We start from the raw sequence: 18,418 nt of genomic DNA, 5'->3' as shown, positions 1-18,418 counted from the left end.
GGGAGCGCAGCGTCTCATTCCCTACTCAGGGAACAACAGTTACATACGTAACCAGAGACGTTTTCATGTGTCAAACACAACTATGCAAAAAAAACATTCTGGTATGAATCAACATTCGCATACAGAAGATATAAGCATTTAAAGCCAACAGTTTAGCATGTGTGCTTAAAGTCTAGAATTTTTATGATATTATCCTACACTACACAGAGAATAATATGGATTTTTTTCCTTTCCATTTTGCATAAAATAGATTCAAGGACTTTCAATGACGTGTATCTATGTATGTATATTTTCCAAAACTTCCCAGGGCCTTGAATTTCCCCCACAGATTCAAAAACTTTCAAGGATTTCAAGGACCTGTGAGAACCCTGCTCAGTAAAAGTTGCAAGTGTTGGCTAATATTGCATACATTAATTTTACACTGTAACGTTAGCTCGGTGTAGTAGTTGATGCAGTTTAGCTATGATTTGAATTAAGGTAATTTACTTGTTATTTATTTTGCTTGTTATCAAAAAAAAATGTACTCTATAAAGGGACTCTGTTACTGATTCCTCGCAGAAGTCTACCGCAAGTTGAGTTTGGGCCATAAAAGCCAATTGTTTATGTTGTTGATGAAATTGTCTGTATACACCATCTGCCACTTTGCACTGTTTTTATTACTTACATTTTAAGTAGAAATAAGCAAAAGAGTTTGTCTATTACCCACCCTTTTCTGTTTGTTAGAAAGGATTTCCAAGTCTTTCTCCTTGGCTGAAAGCTGATGTTCCATGTCTTGACTCCGAGTTAAGAATCGCTCCGAATCCTTAAGAAAAAAAAACAGATCACATAAGTCTTGCATTGTGTGGCTGTAACTTTACAATTCGGCATCCGACTTTTATCAGAGTTGCATTTACTGTACAGTATGCATTTTCACATACACATGACCTTGGCTTTGCTAGCATTGCACTCTATTAACTGAGGTACAGAGGAGATACTTTAAATTCATTTTCAATTTCTGATGAAAGTTTTTTTTTCTTTTTTTACCTCTAACAGAATCCTGTCTTTCTCGTTCTTGATCTGCTGCTCCATTTCTTCATACAATCTCTGGATTTCATTATCATGCGTCACTGCTTTCCTACAGTATAAAAGACATCATGATCACAAAAGCTTAAGTCATTTGTTCAAGTGAGATTTTTAAACATTATTCAATGCATTCATTGAACAAAAAGTTGTTCAAAAGGCATTAATTCTATTCCAGGTAATTCAGAGGACTTAATCTCTCCTTTCACTGCTTTTTTTGGATGACAGACTGAGAGAGAACAAGAAGGCACAAAGCAAGGGGCACGATGCTCTGACACAGACACAAAAAAATCAAATGACAAAGGAAAACTGAAAAATATTCAGGGATAAGTAGAAGTCTGATTATATAAGCTGTGCCTATGTTATCACCATTAGCGGGTCAGATTGACATTTCAAAATTATATCTTTATAACAGCTATGCAATAGTCTTCATAATGGTCCATACAAACTAACAGTCACCACGCTCTACTAATACTTTACTTGTGTCGCTGTTTGTTTTCAGTTGTTGAAAGACGTTTGATTAGATCAAATTGCAATAGGTAAAAGTGTAACATCTGACCTTTTTAGCGCAGTCTCCATTTCTGTCTTTTCCTGGTTGGCTTCTTTGATCTGATAAGTCACTCTTGAAAGAAACTCCTCAAAATTGGACAGCAGGTGCGGCTCATCTCTTTTGAGTTGGGCCCACAGACTGCGCACCTCTTCTGGACTGATACATCACAACAAAAAAAACAAGATATGCGTCGTAAGTCTTATCAAATATTTAAGAATTACTGGAAATGTTTGTTGCATGTTTTAGATCTTTTATGCATTAAGGTTGGTTTTGACTGAAAATCAAAACAATGTGCACTCTAATCGGCTGCTCACAAAAAAAACTGCCGTACCCAAAGATTACAATCAGTCAAAAAGATGAGTCTATGAAATTGATGTCTTCCACCATCAACATTAGCTTTTAAGGAGTGGCGGTTGCCTGTGCTCATGCGTTACGGATGTCCTTAACTTGCCATATGGTCAATGATAAGAAAACAAGTGAACTGTATTAAAATCCCTTGGCCTTTGAGATGACTGGCTAAGTGTCGTCTCCAACTATTGATTCAATTTTAAGTCAGTTTGTGATGGTCATACTACAGAATTATCTAAATGTCAACATGGCCAAGGGAACAGCCAGACAAGAAAACAGCAAATGCTATTTTTCCCCACAGAAATTACACACCAAATTGAAATGACAACAGACTTACTACCAAATCACTTACTCTTCAAAGATATTACTGGCCCCCAGGTTCTCCATTAGCATGCTGAAATGTTTCTCATCATCATCATCTTCACCAGCGCTGAGACCTTCATCCCACTGACTCTCATAGAGTGACTCTGATCTCTGCTGTGAGAGAGGTTCTTGAGCGACCGATGCCACACCTGGACCGAACATGAACTCACCTGAACAGGAGTCAGAAGACAGCAAAATTTCAGGTTATATACTGTAGTTAAAATTATTGAAAAGTTTGTTTGCAAGGTCCAAAATTAACTCTCATCAAGCTAAAAAAAAAACACATAGCATTGCTGAGTACGACAGCTAAGCCATTCACAAGTTTGCTGGTATATTAGTGACTTTCACAAATGTCTACATTTAATTTTAAAGGGACACTCCACTTTTTTTTGAAAATATGCTAATTTTCCAGCTCCCCTAGAGTTAAACATTTGATTTTTACCGTTTTGGAATCCATTAATCCAATCTCCGGGTCTGGCGGTAGCATTTCTAGCATAGCTTAGCACAATCAATTGAATTGATTAGACTAGGGCTGGAACGACGCGTCGACGTAGTCGATTACGTCGATTACGTAATTACGTCAATTTGCCGGAAATGCGCCGATGCGTCGCATTGTTTACGTTTTCAAAGGAAGGCGGCTTCAGCTCCGACCGGATAATACAAGTGTTATACCAAACAGCCAGAACGTGATCAAAAGTGTGGGAATACTTTAAGCAGAGACCAAATAAAACACATACTGTGTAAAACTGAAATGGCATACCACAGCAGCGCAACATCTGTGCATGATCATCTTAAAAGAAAACAACCTGGAGCTCTCTGACCTCAAAATGACGCGACGGCAGCGTAAGTATTTGAATTTTTACAGTAAGTTTTTATAGAATCAATGCAGGCATATATTGGGCTTAATACAGCTGTGTTTACATCTTAGTTTAATACGAGCTGCGAGACGCCTGACAGACACGACATTGCATCGCGTCTGGGCAGTATGTTGAAACAGTAAATAAAGAGCGGGACATGTTTAACTTTTTATATTAAGAAGTTATGAAATAATAAGTTACTGTTACACTGAGATAGGCATGTGCCCGCGTGCACTGAAAGCCAGCTGGCAGCGCGGAGTTCCCATAGCTTATTTTTTGGCTATGTGCGCAGATATTATAAAAGCTCGTCTCGTTAGGTATTCCTGACATGCGTTTATTTAAAGTAACAGCAGCGTAAACGCCGTTCATAAAATATTAGAAGATCATACTAACTAAATTTGTATTTACCCGAGACTTAAGAAAAGTTAAATGTTAAAGTTGATGCTAAATGAGAATGCAGTAACGTTACTACTGATAGTAATAATATTAACAGTAATAATATAATGGTTACATTTTATAATAAGGGTTAATGAATCACAATGAACTTATTTTTACTTCAGTCTGAACTAATGCTGAGTAAATGCATGTACTAATCATAAACTAATGAAGAGTCATCATTAAGTACAACATGACATGTTTTTTAGTTAATGTATTAATAAACAATGATTTCATGTGAGTCATTTTGTAGTTAATGATGACTCTTCATTAGTTTATGATTAGCTCTAGGGCTGGAACAATAAAGAGCGGGACATGTTTTTATATTAATAAGGAGTTATTATTCAGTTTGATTTATTTTTATTTTACTTCTTTAATATTAATATATTTTATTTGTTTAAGGTGAATAATGCCCCTTTTGCACTGTTTATGTTAGGCTGAATTAATGTTGGACTTGTTTTTATGTGATTTGTTATATTTTCCTTGGCACTGGCACTGTTTGTGTATTTGTTTAATTGAGAAAATTCTTCAATAAAATGTTGGCATTAATAGCAGATGTTACATTTATTATTTGTAAAAAAAATCTTTAGACTATTCGATTAATCAAAAAAATAATCGATAGATTAATCGGTTGAAAAAATAGTCGAAATTTGCAGCTCTAGATTAGACCATTAGCATCGCATCGTGTTGACCCTTCTGTAGTTACATTGTGTACTAACACAGACGGAAAATTAAAAGTTGCAATTTTCTAGGCCGATATGTCTAGGAACTATACTCTCATTCTGGCGCAATAATCAAGGACTTTGCTGCTGTATCATGTCTGCAGCAGGCGTAGTGATATTACGCAATGCCCGAAAATAGTCCCGTTGGTTACTTTCAATAACAGGGGACTATTTTCAGGGACTGCGTAATATCACTACGCCTGCTGCAGCCATGTTACAGCAGCAAAGTCCTTGATTATTACGCCGGAATGAGAGTATAGTTCCTAGCCATATCTGCCTAGAAGAACGCAACTTTTAATTTTCCGTCAGTCTTAGTACACAATGTAACTACAGAAGAGTCAAGTTTTAAATAGGAAAAATATTGAAACTCTTTGGTTATTTTTTTTGTGCGATGCTAATGGTCTCATCAGATTCAATGGATTGTGCTAAGCTATGCTAAAAGTGGTACCGCCAGACCCTGAGATCAGATGAATGGATTCCAAAACGGTAAAAATCAAATGTTTAACTCTAGGGGAGCTGGAAAATTAGCATACTTTCAAAAAAAAGTGCAGTGTCCCTTTAAGAATGCTACTTTGAGGCAAGCAGATGTAAAGCCGCTCTTCCACTGTACACAACAAATGACGGCCATTAAAGCGGAAGTCATTCATTCCCTATGGAGAGCCGCAAAGAGTTAATTTTGGATTTAGTTTGTATGCATTTAAACCTCCAATAAGAAGCAAACCCACTAAAGCCGGAGGAGAATTCATCAAACGTCAGGTAACCATTGCCATCCGTGTCCAGGGTGTCAAAGACGTTCTCGAGTTCGTCAGAACTGAGGGGCAGCTCTGCGTGTAACCTCTATAACACAAGACAAAAACAATGTGTTACTACACAAAGTGTACAGAGCTTTGAGAAGCTGCTTTTAAAAGGCGCTTGTATTATATAATTTATTTATTATAATAAATATTAACTGTTTCTTTCTAAGAAACAAAATATATTGCTATCCAAATGATGTTACCTCCTGACTAAGCTAACAAAACTGATGCATGAAAAGTATCTAATAGTTCTCCCAACAAACATGGGATTTGCATCTGTTAAGGCTGTGTTTGTGTAAAAAATCCGGTTTATGTCAGGTCATTTATGGAAAACGCACACATGCAGGTCGCATACTTCAGCAATCAACCCAGTTAACACACAATACAGACGTTACTAATCTTAGAAAGTAAATAACACACCCTGTGTGTTAACTTCATGAGTAAGTCCACAACACACACCCATCACAGGTCAGATTAGCCCTGTGTGACATGGATCTTCCTTTGTATTTTTAAAGATCAGTCCATTACCCAATTTCTCTATAAACCAACCAGACAGCAACAGCAGCCTTCAACCCCGAAGGCTTAAAAATTGCTCTCTTTGAAACAAATAGTGTCGTCAGCGTTTTCTGCGTAGACCAACATGCTGAATTGTGTAACTTTGTGGTTAGCACATTGGACGAATGTTACTGTGTCAAAGATATGTTTTGTGATGGTTTTCACAAAAGTATATCCACAGCATGTAACAGAAAGATTGAAATCCGTACGAATTTGAGGGATCTGTTTACTTCAACGAGGCGAAATAATCAGAGGCATGATTTAAATAAAGATGAGCAGCAGATGTTTATTAATGCCTTTGCCAAAGACACTGGATGAAAGGTGTGATGATGTTAAAAGAGGCTCTTTAGAGCCCAACAGACAGACTTCAAAGGAAACCTGCATGATGAATGGAAAATCTAGAGGCGATCAAATCTACACAATAATACAACTGAAGGGGTGGTGGTCTCAAAACACCCACCCCTGTTTGAGTCATAGCAGACCATGGCTGTCTTATGAGCTCTTCTGGCTCTATTCAATCTGAAAAAAGTACCATAGTATTACAGGACATAATGAAAACATTCACACTGTTAACATTTGGTTTAAAGGTTATATTTCTAAATTGTACAAATTAAATTTGGGCCTTTAACGAAGTGCTGTGGTGGTCATATGGTTATGCTATGTACAATGGCACTAAATACTAAATAATTTGAATACTGTATATTATAAAGTGTGCATTTACATTTAGGCATTTGGCAGGCGCTTTAATCAAAAGTGACTTACATTGCATTTTTTAGTAGTATTTTATAATTGTATAAATAATTCTCTATAGCAGTGGTTCTCAAACTTTTCGGCATGTGGCCCCTCTTGTATGGGGTGCATCCCTTTGCTAGGGTTCCCACACCTTAGTTAACTTCAAATTCAAGGACCTTTCATGGACTTTCCAGGTCCAATACCCTCAAATTCAAGGACTAAATGTGGGGACACATTTCAAGTGAGAGCAAAGTTACATTGTGTTACCTTTTAAGATACATTGTTACAGTTCCCTTTCGAGGGAACTCACGCTGCGTCACTGTGATACTTTGGGGACGCCTCCAGGGGTAAGTGCGTCTGAATGTTTATATCAAATTCAACCAATGGTGAGGCTTAACGACAAAGACAGGCTGACGCGGGAGACAGGAAGTATATCACTATCTAAAATATTGCCAAAGACGGCGTTACAGGGACGCAGGAAGTATGGCAAGGGAGACGCAGCTTCTCGTTCCCTTCTCGGGAACAACCGTTACATACGTAACCCGAGACGTTTTCATGTGTCAAACACTACTTTGCAAAAAAGCATTTTGGTATGAATCAATATTTGCATACAGAAGATATAAGCATTTAAAGCGAACAGTTTAGCACGTGTGCTTAAAAAGTCTAGAATTTTTATGATATTATCCTACACTACACAGGAAACAATTTGGATTTTTTCCCCCCAGAAAACTTCTTGCATAAAATAAATTCAAGCACTTTCAATGACTTGTATCTATGTATGTATATTTTCAAAAACTTTCCAGGGCCTTGAATTTTTTTCCCTCAGATTCACAAACTTTCAAGGATTTCAAGGACCCGTGGGAACCCTGCTTTGCGGCACCCCCCAAAGAAAATTCATGACATCAAAAGCTCTCAAACTTTGTGTTTATTATGAAAAAACATATTTAATTATACAATGTAGTGCTGCTGGTTAGTAGTCTTATTTTCCTGAGGTTTAATTACACAGAATTTATTATAAATTAATGTATTTTGTAAACATCTCAGTTTGAGAACCACTGTTCTATGGTAAGTTACACAACTTTAGTTTTTAGAGTTCCCACTAAGCGAAATGTCAACTTCCCTAACTTTTCCCTGACTTTCACTGACTAAAAAGTTGAATTTTTATGACCTATGTCTGAGATACTGTGAGCCTGATAATGTAGTGTATCCTGTGAGTTTATTTATTAAAAAATTTCCTAAATGCGTAAAATGAATAAACAATGCCAAGAAACAGCTGTTTAGAATGTAGCCTCACTTGAAATCACTTAACAAGTTAACAATACTTAACAAGCGAATTACATTTTGATAAATGCAAACTAAAATTTAAAGTGACAAAAGCCCTGATATTCCATGACTTGGACAAAAAATATAAAAAATTCCATGACTTTCAATGTATGGAATAGACCTTTGAAAATTCCATGATATTCCAGAAATGCAATGACCCATGGGAACCCTGAGTTTTGTTTATTTTCTTATTAATTTACAAGGCCTGGAAGTAGGGAATTACTCTACTTAAACTGCCTCTTTAACTTTGTTTTAACTTTGTTTAAGGTTAAATAAACACACATTGCCCTAAATAAATGTGCACTTAAAAAAAAGCTATTTCATTTATCTTTTATAATTAAACTACAGGCCTAAGCACACAATCACAGTTCCTCACAGTCTCTCCCATGCCAGCAGCATCCTTACCTGCATGTCCCGTTTCGTAATGAAGCCCTTGCTCTCTATATCACAAATCTGAAAGAACTCTTGAGTCTTCTCCAGCACAGTGCTGCAGTCGCCATCACTAGATGTCTCCTTTCTCCTCTCTCCTCTACGATGGGGTGGCCGATCCACCTTGGGGCCACAGGTGCTGGAGAAAGCTGCCATGGCGTCCATGTGTGCCTGTGTGTGTGTGAAGCACCCTGCCTCACACAGGTCAGCCCTTGACAGAAGAGTGAAAACAGAGCACAAAGCTTTTGAGTTACACCACATCACATCCTCTTAGAGTGCCGCCAACCGCATCTCTTAGCAACCACCCCTTTAATTAGACAAGCATGCACACGAGACGGGTGCAGGAAAAGAAAGAGAGAACAAGAGAAAAAGAGAACGACAGAGAATGAGAGAGAAAGAATGAGAGTGTGTGTGAGAGAGAGAGAAAGAGAAAAAAAAGATAGATTTGAAGTAGCAAAAGTAAACATTTTCTTAAAGGGGACATTCCACAAGACTTTTTTAAGATGTCAAATACATCTTTGGTGTCCCCAGAGTACATATGTGAAGTTTTAGCTCAGAATACCATATAAATAATTTATTATAGCATGTTAAAATTGCCACTTTGTAGGTGTGAGCAAAAATATGTTTAAATGCAAATGATCTGATCTCTGCATTAAATGGCAGTGCTGTGGTCGGATAGTGCAGATTAGGGGTGGTATTCCCAAATTACAAGAGGAGCCAAATATTCTGACATCACAAGGGGAGCCAAAGTTCAATGACCTATTTTTTCACATGCTTGCAGAGAATGGTTTACCAAAACTAAGGTACTGGGTTAATCTTTTTCACATTTTCTAGGTTGATAGAAGCACTGGGGACCCAATTATAGCACTTAAACATGGAAAAAGTCTGATTTTCATGATATGTCTCCTTTAAGTCAGTGGATGCATCATTACATGTAAAGCCTAATAGATCTATTATAGCTGAAAAGTAACAAATAACCACATTGACATCTAATAATGTTACGAGGGGAAACCACAAAAAGATCTGCTTTCAATTACTGGAAACCTACGTTATGTCCAAAACAAGCCCCTGAACATATAGAACAAAAACAAGAAATTGTAATGTAACTAGATCTGTACTTTTTAAAAGGTTAATAAAAAAATGAGCATTGCTACCATAGTTGTATACTGGTCCCACTTAATAATACCCAGCTCACCCACATAACATTCTGGGGTCTCATTTATAAAACTATGCATAGGATCCTCACTAAACGTTACATGCGCCCAAAAGCCAAAAATGGTAATAAAAAATATTAAAACGTATAAAACAAAGCAATGTTCCCTTTATAAATCACAGATCACCTGCAAGTGTGTGTGCATGAATCGTCCTCAGAACCCACCTTGCAAGCCCATTCTCCCATCAATTTTTTGCGTGGGAACTGGCGTACGCATAGGGCTGTCACAATGATTAAATAACCATCTCATCGCGATTGTTTGACCTCATCTTGATGATTTTAGATCACCACAATGATTGCATATTTCTCTAAAAACCACAAGGGGGAGCTGCAGGAATTGATTTTTAGTGCGTTTATTTCTTATGAAGATTTTTTTGTTTTTGAAGTATATATTCATTAAATAATTACTTTTAAATATGTGTTATGTGTATTAATATTTACTGCCAGGTAAACCTTGCAAAAGATTTTATTTAAATAATCACAACAATGTATAAATATTATTTCATGAACAAACAAAAAAAAGATATGAGAATTAAATGTCAAAGCAATAAAACAGGCAATTAATCATCATAATCATCCCAATTTATTAGACAATTAACCATCAGCCAAATTTTATAATGATGACACCCCTACGTATGCACGTTTCCAGCCCCGTTTTGTGCGTATGCACGCTTATAAATAAATGGTCTCTACATAAGGCTCACGATTCATCCTTCAAAAACACCTATAGGATTTGTCATCTGTTTTCATCACTTCAATAAATATGATTGGCTTGAAAAATACTACAGTAGCAAATTTGTTTTCAACAAGCCACACGATTTGAGGTATCATTATCCAATTATTCAAACAAACAGGTTACACAACAAATGTTAAGTTATAGTAAAGCATCACCAAAAATGGCACCAACATTACAGAGAGACAGTTAGACAGCCTGCATGAATATGTAGACCTACAATATTACTTTTCGCGTATACTGTAAAGCCGTTAGCTTGCAAAGCATTGAATCTCAGACTTAACTTAATTTGTCTATACACAGATTGTTTTTTTCCCTGTAATATTCATAGTATAGCACAAACTCAAAAACTAGTGGCATTTGCAAAATCTAATTTTTGTTGGGGTCTTGCTGATTAAACGCATCTAGAAAGACAAAGAGCTATAAAAATGCTTCTGAGGAAAGCACAAACCCGAACAAAAACCGCACTGGAACACTGACCCACATGTCTCTCTCATTTGGTGGAAAACAGATGTCATTTGTGCACTGACCATGAATTAGCACAAGATTGATGAAATCCGACAAGCCATACCACAGATTTGAGAGTGGTGATGCATATTTTCTTTGAATATTGACTGAGAAAGCCACAGGTTTGCCATTCCAAACTTTTGAGTGCAGTGGCACAGAATGATGATTTCAGTGCCCCGAGTCTGACCATCGATCACAAACTACAAACCTGGCCACTGAAGAAAGACCAATACCACATCACAGGCAACATTATGGATGTCTGCATATAGTCTTTAGTTTTGATTTATTTCTTATTACATTTCATAAAAAAGAAGAAAACAAGTAAACTGATCATGTTCTAATCCTCAGGGTTTGTCTGCCGAGCATTTCTTTGCGAATTTGGTCAAACTATAGCATTTCCTTTAAAAAGAATATCACTAGGCCTACTGCTTTGCATGAAAGCTTAATCTGTCCTGCTTTCTTAACAATGAAAACACTGTACGGTGGTGTGATGTTAACACAGCGCAGGTGCTTAAACAGGCAAAGTGGAGCATAATTCAAGAATCTAACAAACTACGACTAACTTACAAAATAAAAAGAACATTTCTGGTTTTATTTCATTTTTAAAAGAATATTTGGGGGATAATTGCAAAAATGTCAATGTGGTGTAACCGGTCGGTCAATTGGTGTAACTACTAGTATTTTTTTTAAATGAAAATATATTCATAAAAAATGTGGAATAAAATATAATCATCTAGTTTAGTGTAATATGATTTTTTTACATACATTTTTACATCATTTGTCAAAGATTATTTAGATAACAGCTGTTTTCAGCATCAGGACAAATATTACAAAAACAAATTGAAATTTACATTTAGAAATAACGAATAAAATGAAATTTATTTTATTTAATTTTATTCTTTTATGATTACGCTTACATGCCATCAAGGTGGATAAAATATTTATATTTCTCATTCTTTGGCACAATTGGCGGTTACACCATTTGACATTTTCACGTCAATTTAGTCTTAACTTTCATATGGTGCAAATTAAATTTTTTATTGCATAAAATTAACAAAAATACACTATGTGCATTGAAATAAACCTAGTGTATGCTTTTAAAAAAAAAATTTTTTTAAACAACAAAAAAAAACAATTAATTTCTTATCTTGCCAAACCGTTTGTCACTAACCCAATTAATAATGTATTGTTTTGAAAAAATGTATGTCTTTTGTGTTTTAGATGCTAACTGTGAATTCCCCCTAATACTTAGGCGGCATGCACACCAAAGCTTTTTTATGCGGCTAAAAACGCTTTATTTCAGCCAGCTGCCAGCTTTCTTCAGTTGAGCCCTTTGGTTGCTGTGATACTTCTGCTTTGTTTTTCAGTCTTTGTACAATGCGGCGATTGGTTGTTGTGATATTTGTCCCGCCCCCCCTCCACTGGGATTGGACGGGCGTGTAAGTACTGACATTGACAAGCTGAGCTTTTCACCCAAAGTTGAATATTTTTCACTTCTCAGCGTGGAAAAATCAGCCAGCTCCGGCTTTCAGCGCGAAAAAAAATATCTAGCTCCTGGCTTTTTTGAAAAACGGCACACTTACATTGGAAACAATTGAAAACATATGCCAGCCACGGACGTAAAAGCTTTGGTGTGCATGCACCCTTATACTTAAAGGCGGAGTCCATGATGTTTGAAAGCCAATGTTGATATTTGAAATCACCTAAACAAACACGCCCCTACCCCAATAGAATCTGGACCTTCTGTTGATAGACCCGCCCCACACATACGCAACCCGGCATTTGATTTGATTTGATTGGCTATAAGTGTGTTTTGGTGGTCGGCCCGTCTCCTTTTCCAAAGCATTTTTCAAACATCGTGGACTCCGCCTTTAATACAGTTATACAGTAATTATGCTAAAATTCTCCATTGCAGGAATAAAGCATAATGGACTACCCTATTTAAAGCAAGCGTGCCGCACAAGCCCTGAAAAGGGAAGCCAAAACGTCTCAATCGCCCCCCAGTGACTGGTCGCAATATAGGTTATAAACCCCGCCTCGCCCATGTTATTTAATGGGACTTGAGACCAACTAAACAATTTATTTACACTTTAATTATCTTTTAACCGAAGCTGGTTTCTGTCATTTATTGTAGTTTTTATCACGCTGGTGTAAATTCAAGTGTTTGTTTTTAATTATTTAATGCTATAAAAACGGTGGTGTCACATCATGATTGACAGCTGTGATATGCACATTCTGCGAGAGCGAGGGCGGGACCTTGATTTCGCGGCTTTACTTCCTGCTCACTACTGCGCAGGACTGGTCTCGAAAACGCTACTGTGCAGACTCAAGAGCCAAGATGTCAGCGCCGTATCGGGACACTGGCGGCTTCACTTTTCACTAATGGAAGAGACCAAACGGACATCGTCCATTTTTTTACAGTCTATGATTTAAAGGCACAATTTAAAATTTTCGCTGCTGGTCGTCATACAAAAAAATACCGCAGCTTGATTATGTTGTGAACGATTGACTGGCATATGACATCATTTGGATCACTCTCGCAATCTATGATGTCATATGCCGATCTGTCCGCAAAGTGCTGCATGAAGTCAAACATATCTATTATTTCTATCGAGTAAAAGCGAAAACCGTGGAGAATGCGGACATGACACCATTGGCAGGTGACCCTATGAACATAAAATTGCTAATTCTCTGGATTCAAACATTGTTGAAAAAACTTTTAATAATGCAAATATGTGAACAAAATATATAACAATGTGCTAGTAGTTTATTTTTTATATTTTCATGCAAAAATCTTACATATTGTGTCTTTAGGATAAATTAGCAACCCATAGCTTCTCAATCCATTCCATGCACACATTCTCCACATAGTCTGCATCAGTGCAGGTTTCATTAACAAATGTTTTTTTATGAACACTGCATAAAATGAACAAGCAAAGATTTTCATGCATAATGACTTTGATGGAAGTCGTTTCTTGTCAATCCAGTTGGACTACACCTATCTAAACAAAATGGTGTCTTGTTTATGAATCAACTGATGACCTGAACAAGGGCGTTTCTACATAAAAACCACAAAATAATTGTTGTGTTCCAACATATAATGCAATGTTCTTGTGTTACACTGAGAACAATACAGGTCAGGGTGTTTTCAGCTACAGGAATGAATGAGTCTGTGGACATCTAGAAAATATACTGTTACAAATGTTTCTCATGTGCTTGAATGTAAGCTCTGCTCACATGTAATTTTGCCTACGTTAATATCTCAAAATTAATAAACTATGATATTTGTGTTTACTGTGTTGCAAATACCATGTTACTGTTGTTCGGTTGCGTAAGAAAATGCATTATAAAACGTTTACAAGAAAATTTACAACAATTAATCACACTACATCACACTAATGTGAAAAGAAAAAGTAATAATTTTGGTTTTATTGTAGCAACCATGTTTTTGGCAGATTTATTGTATTACCACAATTTAAAACAAAATTCATGGTTGAAGTATGCTGTAGGTAAAAGGTTTACTACAAATAGCCTACTATAGTTAAAATACGGAAACTAAATCAGTTTAATTTTTATAGTAGGGCACATACATACAACCATATGTCAATATTCCTTCGCACATAAAGCAAAGTAAAAAGGTCATATAGTTACATCCTATACATCGTTATATTTACAAAACAAACATGTGCAATGCTGGAAGCAGCTGATCATAAAACAGGAACAATTGTTTCCTTCTCAGATTCCTTTACACACTTAACTATAATTTTAACACTTCCTGTTTAAGCAAACCAGAGAAATTGTCGAATTTAACGCAGAGACAAGACAAAAACTTTAGGCTTACCTTAACCCAGAGCGAAACTTGTATTATTTTGAAAGGTCCACCCATGAAGCGACTATCTTTAACTTTCCACAAAGTTCAACTGACATTAACGTTAAATCTTTAACGGTACAGATAATATTTGCATGCTAAGACTGTCCACCGAACTGAGACTAAAGTTTAATTCAACTTCCAGCAGGTGACACTTGATCGGGTTTGGTACGCGTGAGTTCAGAAAGCCGCTGGCGGAAAGTTTGGTCAAACACAGCTGCGCGCTCACGGGGGAGGGACTCAAGTCCACGTGGACCTGCATCCGTCTGTAGCTATAACAACCAAGGAACACACACGGAAGTTGGAGGGTTTTTACTACATACACAAAAAATGTATACAAACGTATACATCTTTCAAACGCAAATTAAAAGATAGAACAAACTGCCTTTTGGAATCATGTTCCTACTATATAAATGATAATATATAGCCTAAAGCATATATTTTCAAATACTTATAAAATGTATAACACTACACATACAGCGCGGTGGGTTTTACAGTTGATATAGAAAAAGTATCCAAATAATAATAAAAAAACGTTTTTACAGAAAAGAGTAAAGTGCATATTTTAGAAACGACGTGTGACATCAAGTACCGCGAGAGCGAAACGAAGGCTGTGCTTTCCTGATGGTCTCGCGGTACTTTAATGGCGTGCGCCGATCGGCCTGCGCAGCGCCGCATGAAGTCGAGAACACATAAGTCATAACAAAATGACAGGGTTTACAGTAAATTTATAAATGTGTTGGTTATTTATACACTTATAAACAGAACTATGAATTAAAGTAGTAAAAACACATTAAATAAATAAATTTTAAACATTCAAAAGTCCGTACAGTCATTAACAGTACACTCTTAGAACGAATGTGTTAAAAACAACAGATTAGTGTTGATTCTGGGACAACACACTAAATGCGTTGTCCCAGAATTCACCCATTTCTGTGTTATTATTAAAACAACACATTTTGTGTTACTTTTAACACAACATGTGTTATATTTTAACACAAAATCAACACAAAATGACACATAATGTGTTAAAATTACACATGATGTGTTAAAAACTTACCGCACAATGATGTGTAAAAAATTAACATGAAAAACTTTTGATAATGTAAAGTGCAAATCCCATTAATGCGCAATTTCATTCCTTAGAATTGGTAAATAACAAGAAAAAAACTATATGCAAAATTTTATATAACTATATTATTGAATGCTTTATTTATTTTTTTGCTTTTTTATATTTTGCATACATTATTGATTACGTAAAATGGATAAATGGAAGTAGACCCTATGTATGTCACATAACGTAGTCTGTAATGTACAGTGTCATCTCGTGGTTGCGAGTGATAAGAAAAAGTAATACTAACATATAGCATAACATAACAGTGGCAATATTACAAAACATCCAGGTTATTACTTTAATAACATATTATTACTTTTATAACAGCAACAATATCAGTGAAATACTATTTTTAAAACCTCTCTTCCATGAAATCGCATGTTCTGCATATTTGAGTGAAAGAGAAACACATTTAAAATTGTGTATTTTACTGATATTGTTATAGTAAATTGTAATAGTAAAATATATAAAAATAATATTATATATGAATATTATACAGAATACAGTTTAATTTTAGACAAACCAACCTGCAATAAAAAGCATCCACATGGTGGCGCCAAATGATTAGGTCATTAAAAGGTGGCTTTGAAAATAAATGCTTGCATGCCCAGTGGCAAGCACTCTGACAAAAGGGTTATAATAGTACATTTAATTTTAATAGTAACAATAAGAGGAAAGCAAAAAAAATTTTTAGCAGAAAGCGAAAGCTTACTTGCTTTGTAAGACAAAATATCATGCGAGCCATGACTCAAGGTATTCGAGTATAAAAGTGGAATCATTATCCAAAAAGCTTCAGTGAAATATATACATCATATGTTATTTTTCATGATATTCAATGAGACTTTTGCACATTAAACACTCTCACAAGCACAGATGGATCATTACTGTCTCTGTTTTTCCAGCACTAACACCTACCAGTAGAAGAGTGAAACGGTGCCCGCAGGAGCAATTTCCACGAACTGAGAAATTCTGAAAGAGCATGGAAACAGTGAAAAGAAAAAAGTAGAGTAATCACAGGCCAGACTCCATGGGAACAAAGCGCTCTGTTTTAACAACCCATTATTCTGTCCTTCTGAGAAAATACATTAGTTTCTTGTGTTCTCTGTCCAATTTTCAGACCTGTCACATTTCAAAATGTCCAGTGAGGTCCAAAACTCGGAGAGTTTCTATTTTGCATTATTTTGCAAAATAGAATCGGCATACAGTATAACAATTTCTGTACAACATTAAATTAAAATGAAATTAGAGTTCTCCAAGATACCCACCATTTGCATGACAGCATTCACTTGTGCTGGCATGGACTCTGAAAACTTTCACATTTTCCATGATGATCCATGTTACAGGTCATGCTTTGACAGTATCCCTATACATTCTCAGACAAATGGATATAAGCTGTTTCTATAGGGCCCTTTCAAAAAGTACACTTTGCACCTAAATAGTGCATAATAGTAGCTCAAAAGTATCTTTATATAGCCTATATTATGAGCTTATATAAAGATAATGTCCAAGTGACTTCAAATAAAGAAAATCATATAAACATTTTTTTGTTCAAAATGTTAGTTAAGATTCAGCTTTGTATCTACGATAATTACTTTCTTGGGTTTATACGCACACACCTCACATTATGTAGTGTTTTAGCTTATAACACACCACCAAGTTTTGTGCCAAGTTGCGTGTGTTCCCGTACAGTCTGCAAAAGGTATTAAAACTTGTGCCATAAATGCAAATGAGATCAAATGAAAACTGACTCTGGATCAACACATACTGCATGAAGTGTTATGCTGTGAAGTGAGAAATGTGTCAACTTAAGGAGTACCTGTAAAAAGCTGAAAGTGGAAAATGTGTGTAAAACCACAAGTCGATATGCGGTACTTATAGCCTTTGCAGTCTGTTATTAACACAAATGTTTTAATATATATCACGTTTTATAAAGCAACAAAGTGGGAACTGTTTTTGGCCCTCCACCGTCACTTTCTTTCAAAGTTTGTCCTGCCTTACTGTGCTGGACAAGGTAATTACACGCCCCATTTTCAGGCAAATCTCGAGGAAGCAGAGCTGGGGCGGGTTGCCAGTTTTTATGATAACAAATCTCAGTTGCCCCAACCAGCTGTTAGGGATCTTGAAAACTTGCCTGGTTCCAATTGAGATTAGCACAGGCCAATTAATTAACCTGCCTGTGAAAGGCACACTGACTGAAATGCACCGTGAATGCACTGTAATGGACTCTAATGTACCGTGCACTGCACTTTAACACTAACCAACCCTGCCATCACCCAAATATCACAGCGCATCCATAACTGCATTATGCGGATTACACATGTGCTGTTGGTGACAATAAAAGTCATTTGAGTAACTTGAATCAGAAAATCTGTAAAAATCTATACCCCAGTTGTCAGTCATTGGGTTGTCCCCTTTCGAAAAGTACACCTTTGCACCTAAAAAAAATCATATTAGTAAATCAGAGGTACCTATTGGTACCAAAGTGTGCTTATTAACGTCTCAAAGAAACATATTGGTACATATTGATACCAAATGCATAATGTATCTGTACCTAATGATACACATTAGGACCTTTTGGATACTGTACCAGAGACAGCTGTGGACCATATTTTGACCATTTTCTCTAACAGTACACTTAAGAGCAGGATAACATGAGCTTGCTTGCGATAAAAGAAAGAGTCACTTTCTAAAGTTGCATCTAATAGCTGCATCTCCACTTTAAACATATGGTTTCCAATAAAAACTGTTTAGACCAACTCAACTCAATTGAATCATTACATTTAATTTATATAGCCAGAGGGTAGCATATATAAACT

General features: G+C 36.1%; 1 protein-coding gene across 2 annotated transcripts in view; it reads right to left on the bottom strand.

The window, feature by feature from the left end:
* Nucleotides 1–14,749, bottom strand: part of cracr2aa (calcium release activated channel regulator 2Aa) — a 30,627-nt gene extending 15,878 nt beyond the window's left edge. Inside the window, exons 1-7 of one of the 2 annotated variants that reach the window (XM_073853713.1) lie at nt 14,462–14,749; nt 8,144–8,378; nt 5,060–5,171; nt 2,310–2,490; nt 1,619–1,765; nt 1,024–1,114; nt 707–802 (exon numbers count right to left, since the gene is read on the bottom strand). In XM_073853713.1, coding sequence (XP_073709814.1) covers nt 707–802; nt 1,024–1,114; nt 1,619–1,765; nt 2,310–2,490; nt 5,060–5,171; nt 8,144–8,332 — 816 coding nt within the window. In that variant the 5' untranslated portion in view covers nt 8,333–8,378; nt 14,462–14,749. The remainder of the gene's footprint in view (nt 1–706; nt 803–1,023; nt 1,115–1,618; nt 1,766–2,309; nt 2,491–5,059; nt 5,172–8,143; nt 8,379–14,461) is intronic. The other variant, XM_055174575.2, reaches the window with a different exon arrangement.
* Nucleotides 14,750–18,418: the final 3,669 nt, after the last annotated feature.

The sequence above is a fragment of the Misgurnus anguillicaudatus genome, chromosome 15, assembly GCF_027580225.2.
Source record: "Misgurnus anguillicaudatus chromosome 15, ASM2758022v2, whole genome shotgun sequence".
In the NCBI taxonomy this organism is placed as follows: domain Eukaryota; kingdom Metazoa; phylum Chordata; class Actinopteri; order Cypriniformes; family Cobitidae; genus Misgurnus; species Misgurnus anguillicaudatus.
Note: the sequence above shows the minus strand (reverse complement) of the source record. Positions and strands in the feature narration are given on the sequence as shown.